Genomic DNA, 15,557 nt, shown 5'->3' with positions numbered 1-15,557 from the left:
GAAACAGAGAAAGGGCAAGGCAAGAAAATAAATCGTTCTTGTTTCACACACACACACACACACACACACACACACACACACACACACACACAGCACACTCGTAGGGTCTCTTAGCTAAATTACAAACGGCACAGCCGTATGGCCTCTCTTATCTAATTTACAATAAAAATACAAATAATGGGATTCCAGATATATACAAGCTTGTTTCACAAACAGCACAACAATAGGGTCTCTCTTATATTATTTACAGGCTGTAAACAGTACAGCCTATATGTGACACACACACACACACACACGTCATTACGGTGTATTGCCCACAGCTGGTCTGCTGTTACAGCTTTATGAAAATGTAACCCTGCACTGCTCCTTAGCCGTGGCCTGTGACATTGATCCTCTGATCTCTGATAGATTGTGTCTATATGAAACTATGTTTGAACATCCTTTGAACAAGAATATGATCACTGGTTTATCCCGTCAGGAAAAGCTCACAGTGCAGAGCAGACTAGGCGGGCCTGGCCCCAAACGTCTGAAGGACCAAAGGATTGCTCATTAATTACACCGATATTCGGTTATTAATAAAACGTCCAGGCGGTCGTTCACCGATTTATTTAATCGAGCTCATGACTCGTTTGGCTACTTATTCTGTAATTTTCTACCCATCCAAAAGATACAGAAACGGTCTGTGTACATTGTGTGTGTTGTGGAAATTACTGGATACAAGCAATCTAGTTCTAGATGAGTGTTAATTACCAGATTACGAGCAGATTACCAAAAAAAGCATATTGGGAGAGTTTGGCAAATGTTTCGGGGACACTACCTACACGATGGTGGCTAATCAACAATAATGATATGAAATACGATACCAATTGGTATTAATGAAGGGGAGAAATAATCAACCAAAGTTATTTTTTTAGTTTGTTCTGTGACATCGCCTGTGAGAATATGTTAGTTTTAACCAGATAAATAGGTCCATCGATATCATGCAGGCGATGTGCAAACTCTCCCGTTCTCTCTCACACAAACACAGACTTTGCAACTTGAAACATTGTTTGAGCTGCCTGCCTTGAGTGCAGAACGGATAGCAGCAGAGCACATTGTTGGAAGTAAAGAAATAATGAAAGCAGCGTACTGAAATGTTCCGAGTACCAAACTGAACGCCTCGTACCAAACGTTTAGTGTACGATACTGTTACACACCCATAGCCTTTATATATTAAAACTAAGTCAAATGGTTGCAAAAAAATTCAGAAATGTACTATACTTTTTACCATTTAATCCACAAGACAGGTGTTCATCAGCAGTATAGCTGGGTCCCAATTAGTCCGAATTTGTCACCAAGTGCACAATTTTAACGAATTGGGACCCAGCTGGTAGGGGTTATTGCACAGTTATTACACGGCATTGTGTGTGGTAAAAATGAAAAATAAATATATGGGCCTGTTGGAGATAATGAAAAAAGCAGCATGCTAGTTTATAACAGAACATCCCAGGCTGTCTGTCGGGGACAATCAGCCTGAACCCTCACCTTTCTGACTAATCGGACGGAACGGAAATGTGAATATGGCAACACTGTTGCAGTTTTCTGTCATCAATCAGCTACTGTTAGCCATGTGGTCTAGACAGCGGGATCATGTGTCAAATCTGGTGCTTCTCAATATAATGACATACTGGAGTGTACTGTACATATGTCATCAATGTTGACTTTCTGGCTTTAGTTGTGCTCATAGGGGTGTGAGAATGTGCCCACTGGAACTAAAAACTTGTGTGTATGTGATTTTATCATTTTATCCCACGATTTTTGTAACCCTATTCTTCACCCGGTGCCAAATTGCCTAAAATGTAATCCTGGTTGCTACTCAGTACTCTCCCTCTGCCAACCTAGGTCAGAGCCCCGAACTGAGCTCATGCTTCGTTCAATGCATGAGGAGTGAGCAGTGAGGCCGCTTCGTATCACCTGACCATGGCACAGTTTCCCCACTAGGACGTAGCGCGTGAAGGAACACGTTATTTCAACCAGTTCCTTTCCCCTCCATTTGACCAAGGGGAGGTAGTAGAGAGTGAGACCACGATTACTGCATGTTTTTTGTGATGGTGTCTACCCTAAGGGACACAGGGTGAACATGCAAACTCCACACAGAAAGGCCCCTGGGGCCAACCCCACATGGGCGCTGATGATACTTATAATGAAACAATAAAGTGCCTTAAAGGACAGTTCCGTTTCTGGTTTAAAAGTGTCTTTCCCCGACCGTGTATCAAAGAGATGGAGACGAGTTGGAGTCTTGCGAGCTTCCTTTATTTACTTCTAGCTGTGCCACCGTGCCCAGGGCTTGAATTTGTGACCATTTTGGTCGCAAATGCGCCTGAAAAATAGAATTGGGAGCACCAGTGCCACTGCAAAGAATTGCTGTGGTGCGCCTAAAAATGGTTCATTGTAGAAAAGTGGGCGCTCTCTGCCATCCAACTGCACTGCCCCTCTCTGCTAGCTGCAATAGCTCTTGATGCTAAACAATGTGTGATGCGTGTAGTTATAACTACTCTTTGACTCCAGGACAACGTTGAGCACTGCGTCGCTAACATCCCAGTGCGCCTCGACTCGCGACTTCACCATGTGTCAGAAAGTACATTATTTCAAGCCTTCAGATTGAGAAAAGACCCGAGCCTCTAGCAGCCAGCTACAGACTCTGTTGTGATTGTGAAAGAGAAGGCGGCAGACCGGCACCGCGCGTGTGAGAGAGAGAATACCAGACTTGTAACAGTGTTTCTACATAGCAGCAGTATTGATACTTTTACTCAAGTAAAACAGAGTGAGTAGGCATAGCTATAGCCTATGCAATATGTAATGACAGATACCATGTTACTTATATTTACATTTAAATTATTAGAAAGTCTAGTAAAAACAGGTGATGCGATTGGCCGGAATCAGTGTAGGGTAGACCAGAGGCATCTAATAGAAGACTTGAGATATTGAGGGGGCAGAAAACACACCGGTCACGTGGTTCATGTAAACGTCCGGTTGTCCCCATTCAATAGAAGTCTATGTAGAAGAGCCGCCATTGGACTGGCCCCATGAAGTGAACGGAGTTTGCGTAACTCTGTCTTACTCTATAGCTCTGGGGTAGACTAGAGGGTCCTCATCTAGAGACGTTTGATGCCTCAGTCTCTTTGAAGAGAGACATTCTGGCATGCATTTTTAACTACTTATCATATTATTATTATTATTACCCTTATTTGTAAACCGCACCGTTATATTATTGTTTTTATGAATGTAAAAAATCGATTACATATTGGTGCTCCTTAGATTTTGGTGGGTGTTCCTACATTTTGTCTGGTGCTCCTTTGCTGAAATTTGTAAAAGAAAAGGTTAATTTCGAACCCTGCGTGTCCCCTGACTTCACCCATTTTCAACCTATCTTCATATAAATGAAAAGAATATCTACTTGATCTGTGTCTTATAGGAGTGCTGTGGAGCAGTGTGGACACTTCAGAAACCCGCCTATCAGTAACATCATTGTTACGCAGTTTTTCCAAACATGATTTCAACATTGTCATTTAGATTTGTGTTACCATGAGAACAATAGCTTCCATTACAGAATGATAACTTTCTAGGAATAGAAATCCTGCTCTCCTACCAGTCACGTATCAAACCACCTTAAGAACCTCTCCAGACTCCGCCCTTCAATCTCCGACTCCGTGGCCATGACCCTCATTCATAATTTGACTACTGCAATGGGGTCCTGTTTGGGATCCCAAACAAGTACCTGGACAGGCTGCAGTATGTCCAAAACTCAGCTGCCAGAGTTCTCACCCACACCAAGCCTTGGCAGCACATCACCCCCACCCTTAAACAACTGCACTGGCTTCCTGTCAAGTTCCGTATCAATTATAAACTCCTCCTTCTCACTTACAAATGTCAAAACGCCCTGGCTCCACAGTACCTCTCAGGCCTCCTCCATAAACCTCCTGTGACACGGAACCTGCGGTCCACAAACTTGGACCTCCTCTCTGTCCCCAAGGCAGTCAAGCGAACCTTCGGGGACAGGGCTTTCAGTGTGGCAGCCCCCCCACCCTGTGGAACTCTCTCCCAATAGAGATTCGCCATGCTCCAACACTGGAATCTTTTAAGGCTGCCTTGAAAAGACACTTATTCTCTCAGGCTTACGGCATATAGTTGATTGTTGTTGGTACATTTTGTAAAGCGTCCTTGGGTTCATGAAAGGCGCTATATAAATTCAAGCTATTATTATTATGATGGAAATTTGCTGTGATACATTTATCTCATTAACAGTTTACAAACAATGTACACGACCCGCCAGCCTTAATAAAATCTGTTGCAAGAGTAAACAACAAACCATCGTTTCTCGGTTGCATTTTCTTCCTCTGCTTTACATTTTGCTCCTTCCAAAATCCCCTTGGGACATTGTTCTGTGCATTTAACAAATGATTATTATCCTCATTACCATTCACTCCTATATCACTATAACGGGAACTGTGTGGCACACTGCAGGCCAAAAACAGCCTTTAATGAATGACATCGGTGACTAATGGTCTGTTTGATTTCGCTCCAGAGCGAAGGTCTAACCAGCAGCGCTGTAGGAGAATTGATTGTTAGCAGCATCCAGTCTGGGTCACTGGGTCTGCAATCTGCCAGGAGGTGCCTGGCTGCTGGCTGCTTGTTTGCAGGGGCTTTTTTTGTTGTTTAACAGCCAGACCGCAATATGTTTAATCACTAACGACAGCTTTAGCTTTCTACTAGTGCACAGAGGTTTCTCTCATGATGGACACGGACAGTCGGACACACACACAGTCACTCTCTAAATGGCCACAGAGTGGACTATGGCAAGCAGCCAAATTTGTCTGTTCTGACCTTTCCCTCCACCCAGCAGCTGGTGCCAAAGAAAAGTCTCATCAGGTCACATGATGCACAGATAACTCCCATCGACTGAACACAATGATTGGAGGTGAAATCCGTCTGCATGACTTCGCCAATCGAGCATTAGCCAGCAATGAGAATCAAGATGTCTGCATGTGGATTTATCTTGAACTGAGTCTAATTGTGTTTATTTTATTTTTTTCCAGTCAAAAACATCCCTAAGCATTTCCCCATGACTCCTCTGGACTCGGTAAAGGAAACATGCTAAATTGTAACTTGTAACTGTCCAAAAAACTAGAGGTATTTAATCAAATTAATTTGGTGAGCACTTCAGAATTGGTGTTACGACTTCACATTCGCTCGACATAATTTAATTATAAAATGAAATTATCGTCGTTTTCCCCCAGGAGCTGTCCCTGAAGTGTACTTTTAATGACAATATATTAACCTGAAATAGTAAATTAATAATTTGTAATTTTTTTCTCCCCCGGCTGGTTAATATTAGGATATATTTATGGACGATGTTTGCAGCTTTGCCCTTCAGTTGGCACTAGCAGAATTTGGTGAGACATGAGCAGCAGTGTTGCCAGTGTGTGCGTGTGTGTGTGTGTAACGAGTAAGACGCGCAAACGCGGGAAGCGAACGCAGCTCGTACATATTTGGGGTTTGGACGTATAGCTGCTTTGGGGACTCCTTATATGGTGCCCCTTTTGTGCCCATATATGGAGCTGAGTGGACCTGTCCCCTTTTGTGCCCATATATGGAGCTGAGTGATTGCTGATGCAACACACTCCATATTTGGATAGCGGGACAGACACACAGACAGACAGACAGACAGACAGACATGATCTGCTAGGTCTCATAGTAAGTGCTCACTGCGTTCGCAATAAGCAACAAACTCAAAAGAAGCGACTATCATCTGAGCACTTTAAACCTACATACACCGGCACCGGCTAGTTGAAAATAGACAATCTACAAGCCCACAACGGGTTGCATTTTGAGCTTGTAGATCTGATATTTTCTAAACAAATCTTTAGAAAGTCAAAGTTACAAATGTGGAATATACAATGTGTCCCACTCCCTGGCAGAAAAGATGTTCTGTTTGGGGTAAAGCTGACAAATATACATATTAATTTGAGCTTCTTTGACATGAATATGATGAGCAATTGAGGAGAGCCATTGGTTCAAACAAGCTTGGAAGAAAGCCCAAATAAGCATCTGCCAAATGTATTTCTCTCTGCGTTTAGCCCTTGCCACTGTTTTCAGAGCGAGCTCTTATTTTGAAGACCAAGAACTCTCGGGCCATAAACTGGAAGAAAAACAACCTCCCCCACCAAAAAAACCAGACAAACAAACACACACAACTACCAATATTTACAAGTCATTTTAGAGAAAGACAAGCACAAAGTCGCTTATAATAATCAGACATGGCAACACTGCTGAGCAGAGCCTCGTCTAACCTATGACCAGTGTAACCCATGGTTACCACCACCACGACAGCGGGATAATTGGGAGGGGGATCTGGCCGTCAAACACAGAAGACTGGATACCAGCTGGATGTCAGGATGAAATGACACGTGCTTACCAGTACACACACACACACACACACACACACACACACACACACTCACGGAAAGCACACACAAAGACAATCACAAAGTGCTGTTGGGGGAATATGCCTGTCACAATTATTAGAACAATCAACTAATCACAATGATTTGAGATAATGTAATTATTTTTAATAATCGTCATAATAGTTTCCACACTTATTTTCAAAAATCACTAGTCGCGATGCATTGCAAAATGGCTATTTCAGCTGTTAATTTTAGGGGGACAGTATAAAGATCTCAATGTTCTCAATCATTCATTAATTAATTTTGAATATTTAGGTTATTTGTGGTCATATCTGCCCTGTACAACTTCAAAAAGCAACAAAAATGTATTGTCACGTAAAATGTGATAATCGTGAAAGCCCCATTAGGGGACACATTTCAAAACACACACAACAACAGAGTGAAACACACTCTCTCAATCACAACAAAGCCAGACCAGGAAATTGCTGTTGAAACACATTGCCTCAGCTGTACCAAAACACATACACAAAAGAGACATATAACGAAGTAAGCACACACACAATGAATGAATACACATTACACTACACACACACACACAACAAAAACAGACCACTTCATGATTGTTAAAGAGTAGGCCAGGCCATATCCTCCCATTTCCAAACCTCTGACACACACACACACACACACACACACACACACACACACACACACACACACACACACACACACACACACACACACACACACACACACACACACACACACACACACACACACACACACACACACACACACACACACACACACACACACACACACACACACACACACACACACACACACACACACACACACAGAGGGCTGGCCAGAAACAATGAGGAAGTGTAGGGACACCAGGATTAAATTAAACCGGCAGGAAAAGTGTGAAAGTGAGAGAGGGAGAAGCAGAATGCTGTTTGCCAGCCAGGGGAAGCCATATGGAATTCAAGCCACAGATGAGAGAGACCAACTGCTGATTAACTGAATTAGGTCATTCAAGCACTGGCACGGTGCACGCAGAGAAGGAAAAAATACACAAACACACAGTGTGTGTGTGTGTGTGTCACACCAGAGAATGTGAAATTGACCCAATTTTGTTCCAATTACTTTCAAAACTGATAAATGGCACTGCCTAGGGCCAGGTTGGAAATGTCATAACAATGATTATCAAATGAGCTCATCTCCTGCAGTGTTTCCCTCCACAGTAAAACTAACCGTGTCAGGGTTGATTTTCAACCTGGCTCCCTTACTTTGGCTATGCCATTATATGTGAATGTTTTCCAAGTGTTGTGTCTTGACTCTTTATATATCTTGATGAATTGAATAGATTTCAGAATTGTATTGAAGGGACAGCCCCTTGAGATGATAGGGATGCTCCCATTAGGTTATTTGGGGCCGATCCCGATCACCCATTGTTTTTCTCATGATCGGCCGATACCGATCTTGTGCGTAAGAGGCAAATTTGAATATTTGAAAATTATTATAATTATGTCAAAACTGTTCCTGTGTGTCACAGCAGGTGAGAATGTTTAGGCCTGTCACAAAAATGCTAAATGATATTACACTATATATCTGATTGACATTTATACCACTTTAAATAGTGTAAAAGATCGGTTTCTCTAGATAGAGTAAATTGCAGATCACAAATTGCCAATCACTGATCGGAGATCGGCCAATATTCACTCCGATCGGTGGCCGATTATCGGAGCATCTCTATGAAGCATCTCATTGTCAAGGGGGACATGAATACAGCACAGATAATATACACATGCACATACAAAGACAGCATGCTCACACTCTCCCACATCATCAGCTGTTAAGCAACAGAGGAAAGAAGGAAGGGAAGTCCTAAAGCGACTGACGGATGAAATCGAGGGGGCTTTGTAGCGGAAAGACCTCCGTCCAACCTCAGGAGTTAAGCCACCAGGGCTTTTTGTGTTATCCTTTAGCATTATTGTATAACTGTACTTCTGTAGTTTTTGTGAACCGTCAAAGTATTCAATTAATAAAATGTTGCTTTTAACAAGCAAACATACCTGCCAAATGTTCAATATATATTATCTTGATATTGAATATGTCATATTCCTTCAAATACATTTCATCTCTGATAACTCCCTCCCTATACATGTCTGAGCACTAGCAGCCACCATCACTCCAAAACATTGATCGGTAAGACTTGAAGCATGGCTCCTTCGAACCTACGTTTTCCCAAAAGGAAACAAGTGTGTTTGCTTAAGCCTTAACAAGACAGAAAGCAATGTTTAGCAGTAGTAGGAAATCAATAGGGCTGAAGGTTTGGTTGATAAACTACAACAACAGTTGTGCAGCAGTTTTGCTTGTAAACAAATTAATCTACTGTAAGTTCCATTATTATAAGTTTCTCGCCACCATCAACAGAAAGGGTTGTCAGTCCTTATGGATTTCAATAGCCTAACCAATTGATGTGTGATATCCCTGAAAGCGTTATTAGAAGGACTTGCTTCAGCATAAACAAGAGCTTTTTAAACCCCATCCGAACAAGGAAGGGAGGGCAATCTGCCCATTTCAATTGCATTAACTACAGTGGTGGTGCTGTAAGCTGTCAAATGTCTGAACATTGATGGGAGAACAGGGCTGTGGTAAGAATGTGCTTTCACTAGGGGAATCCTTTTCACTTAATCAAAGTTAATTCATGGGGCAATGCAGCAATCACAATTAGCCACAGTAAGCCACTAGCCAAGTAGTGAAATAACAGTGAATCTCCAAGCAATGGCTTTAGGAAGAAGAAAAACTAATCACCGTATAAATTCACTGTATATCATCAAAAATATTCTAACATATCCTTAGAATAAATTAAATTCTGGTGTATGAAAAGAAAAACACTAAAACTTAACCCTGACATAAGGAGTATGTGCATATATAGTAGCCTACTAATGGAAGTCTCATCATAACTAACGGTAAAAAAAAAAAAAAAAAAACAATAACAAAATGTGCATCTAACCTGGTATAATAAACAGTTACGATCAGAAATGGGTAAACAAACGAATGATAAATGTGACAGTCCTAAAAATCCACAAAGAAAAAAGGGGGAGTTTGACCAATACATACATAATTCAGTGTTAACATTGCATAAAGCCACGATCAGAACAATGTACAGAGCCAGGTTCATGAATGGATTCACAGTTCACACACTGTTATTATCGCAAGAAGCATGTCAAGTCAAGGCCACAGACACAAATTAGTGGGGGTGTCGCTTGTTTGGAAAATTAAAAAAAAAAGATCTACAAGCTATCAACGCGTCGCACCATAGCTTGTAGATCGGTCTCTTTTTATTGCAGCGATACCGTCCTACTACGGAGAATAAATGAGGCTTTTTAGCTACGTAGTTAGCATGCCCCGCTAGCACACTGCAACAGTCAGTTTGACGTTGTTCCATCACACAAGCAGCCATAACAATAACAAAACAATCAATAAACAAATCAATAATCAATGCGACCGCAACCACTGCAGGAGGGAGGCTCATTGTGCTTCTAGACAGAAGGAGGACGGCTAACCTGCCTGGGCTCAGGCTGGGCTATGCTAGCTTACAGAAGAACATGCTATGTTAGATAGCTTGGCTTTGGCTAACACACAGTACACTAGTACAATTTTGCGCCCGTATATCTCACTAGAGGTGGGTTGCTGCCTGGCTGCTGCTATGTGTGAATATAGTGTGTGACGTGTTAGCATGCTAGCCTAGCCTGTGAATGTGACAAGCAGGCTAACAAGCCACAACAGAGGAGAGGAGGGTCGGCGGGCTGCGCTTCCCTCCTCTCTGTCTGTCTCCCCCTCTTCTCTTCTCTGGTCTCTCTCTCTCTCTGGTGGAAAGAAACTCACAACAACCCCCTCGTCTCTCTGAGGGCCCGTGGAAGCAAGAGCAAAAGCATCACCTTTTTTGTCTAGCTTTACGATTAAAAACGTAACGGGATGTATTGAAAATGTTGGATCGTACCTGTTCGGGAATGAAATGTGTATCCACACTAGTCGCGTCCTTCTCTCTTCTCGTGTGTGTGCGGCTCTCGTCCCCCTTCTAGCTCCAAAATGGCGCCAACATGCACAGATTCAGCAGGTTTTGGCTGCCGGAGCTTTATGTGTGCGCGCGCCGCCACCTACCGGCCGCCCGCTCTCTGCCTCGTCAATGCAGTGAACATGCACGCACACGCGCGCGCACACACACACACACACACACACAAGAAGGCAAAGGCAAATTAGGCTGTTTTCCATTGCGCTCCGTCCGTTAAACATTCAACACTAGTCAAGACTCAACCATAGGAAGTCGAGAGTCGAGACAAAACAAAAGCGCCGCAAAACTAGTAGCTAGGCATAGGCTGTTCATGACAAAAGTAGTGTCAGAAGTGGGATTCGAACCCACGCCTCCATAGGAGACCAGAAATCCCTTAAACCAGGAAGGTTCGTCACCTTGAGTCTGGCGCCTTAGACCGCTCGGCCATCCTGACAGATGCTAAATAACGAGTTTGTTTTATGTTATATACTTTAGGAAACATTATTCAAATATTCGGAAGCGCAAATAAAACATAACAGATAATGACACTTTCATTCATATCCTACCTTTTCGTTTCATTATTTTGATTCATTTGATACATTTCCCCTTCCCCCTCCCCTATAAATGATATGTTGGCTATACATGATGATGATTCATGAATGTAAAGATTGTATTATTTTTGTCGCCTATTTCTGTATGGCTGAAAGGAGCGTCAAAATGTCTGTTAACAACAGGAAATACAGCTACCAATAATAATCATAGTTATTTAGCCTATGGAGCTTCCACTAGCTCTTCCACTAGCTTTTTGAGCTGGGCACTGTGGGCAGGCGCCACACAACTGTTGTCAATTTGTCAATTAAAGCTCCAGAATGGTGAAGAGGATCTGCCTCTACAAATATACCGGGCAACATGCCTGCGGCTTCGCAACACGATGGAGGGGTTCAAGTTTCCCCCACACAACAACACCACTGGGACCCAGCAGGAGGCCACCATCCATGGCGGCTGGGGGGGCGGCAAGAGAGGAGGAGACGGCCAGTTCATGACCGTCCAGGGTCTGAACTACATGGAGTTCTACAAGGCTCTGCTGTCACAAATCAACCCCAATTTACCCCTGCTGCCGCCTAGTCGTTCCGTTAAGCAGAAAGCCAACACGAAAGAGTGCGGCGTCCAGGTCAGTGATGTAAAGTATAGCCTACATCTCAATTTTGAGACCTGTATTTTTGAGGGGCGCTATTCAGCTATAGTGTATATTTTCGTCTTACACAAACATTAAATTCCAATTGACAATGAAAGGAATATTTACATCATATGTGGACGAGCAAATCGGCTATTGTCCTACACAAAAAATATGAAATTCCCATTGACAATAAATGGAGAATTAACGTCATATAATGTAACCGAGCAAATTGGTTATTTTTATTCTACACACAAAAAGAGCACCCCTCACTTCACACAGGTTTGATATTTACTGTGATATATATATATATATATTATTTTTTTTACTTTTTACTGGTTGGATTATTTTCAGTAGGCCTACTTTTACTTATACTCCACTACATCTCAGAGTCAAATATGTTGTTTTACTCTACAATTTGAAAACTTTAGTTGGCCTACTAGTTTATTTGTAGATTTTAATGATTTACAAAACATACATTTACTTCAGCCCTACATTTTGGCCATTGAAAATAGCCGATCTACAAGCTGTTTGCTTGTAGATCTGCTATTTTCCAAAGATTTTTATACAATTCATACATTTGAAAACTTGTGAAATAGGACATTCTGCATAATGAGAGTCCTTTCTACTTTTAAGTAAATTTTGACACGAGCACGAATACTCTTACTCAAGTCAATTTAGAATTCTGGACTTTTACTTGCAACAGCGTAGTTCTACATCGCAGTATTGACTTAGTAAAAATGTGAACTTGTGATCTTTTTCCACCACTGGTCCAGGTGAACGCCAAAGTGGACGCGGGGGTCCAGTGCTCACTCGGACCAAAGACGCTACACGAGAAGAACCATGATGTCCGCCACCTGAAGACCTCCTCAGGAGGCGAAGATGACCCGGTGGCTCCTACTCCTCCCCTGTACAAAGGCAAGCCGCTGACCTTATTGAGGACTCCGGTCAATGGCCTGCGCTTCTCCCGGCCGCTGTCCGTCTACTCCCCACTGTTTGACCGCAGGATCCTGCTCAAGTCGGTGAAACCGGCTCCTGATGATGATGATGAGTATGATGATGATGATGATGATTATGATGGTGAGACGACCGACGATGAAAGCCAAGATGAAGAACACGACCAAAGTGCAGATCCCGGACCTGATACGGGAGTAGAGAATGAGGCCTCACTGACTGATGGGAACAACAAACCCCTCCATCGGGCATTTAAAAAGTTCAATTTTCAGGTGCGTGATCAAAACTCTACTGTGGTTCATCACATCATGCACAGTTGCACACATTGCACAGTAACACTAAAAATCCTGAGTGATAATTTAACTGATGGATGGATAATTAAATAAATGGATAAATTTAACAAGCTATTTGGTTCCAGTCTATTTTTATAGACTTACTCAGAATTGGTAGGTAGGTAAATGCCTCATGATGCTGAACAATAAACCAAATTCTAAAATAATGTTTGTGTTCCATCAGTTTCTGGAGCAGAAATATGGGTTCTTCCACTGCAAAGAGTGCAACATCCGGTGGGAGAGTGCTTATGTCTGGTGCATCTCTGGAACCAGCAAGGTAATGTCTTCACCTGTGGGAAATTCTGTCTCTAATGTGCTAATGATCCCATATCTGTAAGGATTATTTATCATAACACTTAAAGCAGCACTGTAACTTTTCTCTTCCACCCCGGATTTGAACCCGGGTTCCTGTGCAAGTGCTGACATTTTTACCATTGAGCTAATAGAGCCTGTCTGCTTGCTCAGGGGATAAATTGAATCTTGACCATCAGGTCAAACTTGGTGTCGGATCCTGTTCAGATGACTCATGACCTTTCACACAATCTAAATGTCAATAGAAGAACAAGGAGACAAATTGAATTGGCATACTACTCATACATACTTGGACACAATTGAATGTTCTTCATTAAAAATGAAGTTGCATAGTGCTGCTTTAAAGCAAAATATCATTAGAAATGTCCACACGACAGTCTCTGAACCCCCCCTTTAAAAAAGAGAAATAAACCCCCACAAATGTCTGACTTCTTTATGATCTCAAACTGTAGGTTTACTACAAACAGTTCTGCCGGAAATGTCAGGTGGGCTTCAACCCCTACAAGGTGGAGTCCCTCATTTGCAAGGTGTGTAAATCCCTATCCTTACCTACTTTTCTACTATTTTCTACCTTTTTTCAGATGTATAGTATGTATGAACTGCACTAGGCCTGTCACAATTATTACAACATCGCCCGACATAATCCTAATCATCATAATCCTGGCGAATATGTTTAGGGTCAGGCAAAGTTTTACTGGGGTTAAGTTTAGTATTAGGCTTAGGCATTGTTTTACTGAGGTTAAGGTTAGGAATAGGGTTCGGTTTAACCGTTTAAGCATAATTTTACTCTTTTACTCTAGGAATACCAGGCCGAGCAGTTCCGCCCGCTGTACGCCCGGAGCTAGTTGTTAAATGGGCGACTCGTTTGGTATTCTTTTAATTCCCTCTCCTCGCTCATTTGACAGGAGTGCTCCCAGACCAGCTGCTGCTGTGACAAGAAGCAGAGACACACAAACGCCAGGAGGCCTCACCGCCAGGACCTCTGCGGCCGCTGCAAAGGGACCAGACTATCCTGCGACGCCACCTATAGCTTCAAATACATAGTTTAGAAAATTCAGGCTGATCTGGGGTCAGCTGCTGCTATCCTCATGTAAAGTAGTAGATCGCAGGCATTTAGCTTTGCCACATAGCTTTGTCTGTGACTATAATACATTACCTACTATATTTCTCTCACATCCAGAGGAAGTTCACTCCAATGACAGACCTGGGAGGGAAGGCCGCGATTGGTCAGCAGTTTGGCGATTCTAAACTAATTTCATGGAGACTGCTGCTGGTTTTTCATTTTAGCTGTCTAATTTGAGACTAATTTAGATGGCGAAGCCAGGTGATTTTTCTTTTCTCCCCCCAAGTACTTACCTGGTAGAAAGCCAGCCTGTAGTCGTTGGGGCAGGAGTTTCTACATTGGGGAGGGGGGGTGTTTGTTTTTTTCTGTGTCTGATTTCATCGTTCAACTGAAAGTTAACTATTAATTTGTTAATAAAAATATTAAAGCTCATTGCACTAAGAGCTTGTTTTTTGTGTATAGGCTACCATGCTTGGCGACAATGTTTCTCCTTCCAATGCACAAGGGACTTGGTCTGGGTCAGTTTAGAACAGTGGTTCCCAAATATTGGTCAGCAACCTTATTTTAAGAGTCGCAACAAAATTAGATTTTATTCAAATTTAGCCAAAAGTGACACATTCAAAATTCATAAATCCAAAAATCAAATGGTGAAATTAGAACTCTAAATCCTGATATCACTCAACCTGTTCAATAGCCTGTGCTGTATGTTTGTATCATGTTCACAAGGAATTGAGAGTAATGTATTCACACTGGCAGATGTAAAAGATGCAGTCTTCCATTGTCAATGGAAGCCAGCGACATGACTATGCAAAGACACAATGATGCATGTAGCTGCTCCAAAATTGGCAATGAATGGTAGACTGCATCTTTGCGTCTGCCCGTGTAGCTTGAAGATATTATCCAAGACAGAAGCTGAAGCTCTGTGCTACTGGACAGTTCCTCACACAGGCGGTTTTACACATAAGCCCTATAGTATATACTAGTACTGTATGCCATACAATGAATGGTGAAAACCAATTAGATTTACCCAAACTAGAGCTTGATAGGGTGTACAAATGCCAACCAAATGGACCCGTAAAGGTCCCTTTACTGGAATCAGTCAGACACTGTATCTAGGCGACCTGTTGGTTTACCTTCATGTGAAGATTTCAGTTGCACAAGATTTGTGGTAAAGAATAAACTTAGTACTAGAGTAACAATCATGGAATTTGCTTGGAGT

The 15,557-nt window shown here is 42.3% G+C and overlaps 2 protein-coding genes across 2 annotated transcripts in view; one reads left to right on the top strand and one right to left on the bottom strand.

Moving 5' to 3' along the window:
* The window catches only part of pds5b (PDS5 cohesin associated factor B), a 49,357-nt gene extending 38,796 nt beyond the window's left edge, over nucleotides 1-10,561 (bottom strand). Inside the window, exon 1 of the mRNA XM_080779557.1 lies at nucleotides 10,453-10,561. The gene's annotated coding sequence lies outside the window, so the exon portion shown is untranslated. The remainder of the gene's footprint in view (nucleotides 1-10,452) is intronic.
* An 873-nt stretch (nucleotides 10,562-11,434) lies between these two features.
* On the top strand, nucleotides 11,435-14,740 carry LOC308327527 (zygote arrest protein 2.L-like; the record flags this gene model as incomplete). The annotated part of the gene is made up of 5 exons (XM_080781047.1): nucleotides 11,435-11,674; nucleotides 12,454-12,903; nucleotides 13,148-13,240; nucleotides 13,728-13,802; nucleotides 14,181-14,740. 5 exons carry the CDS (start codon nucleotides 11,435-11,437, stop codon nucleotides 14,322-14,324), a joined length of 1,002 nt encoding a protein of 333 aa, XP_080637173.1. The 3' UTR covers nucleotides 14,325-14,740.
* Between the last annotated feature and the right edge of the window lie 817 nt (nucleotides 14,741-15,557).

This window comes from Protomyctophum bolini (assembly GCF_963924005.1).
Source record: "Protomyctophum bolini genome assembly, chromosome: 13".
NCBI lineage: Eukaryota > Metazoa > Chordata > Actinopteri > Myctophiformes > Myctophidae > Protomyctophum > Protomyctophum bolini.
The sequence above is the reverse complement of the archived record's forward strand: the minus strand, read 5'-3'. Positions and strand labels throughout refer to the sequence as shown.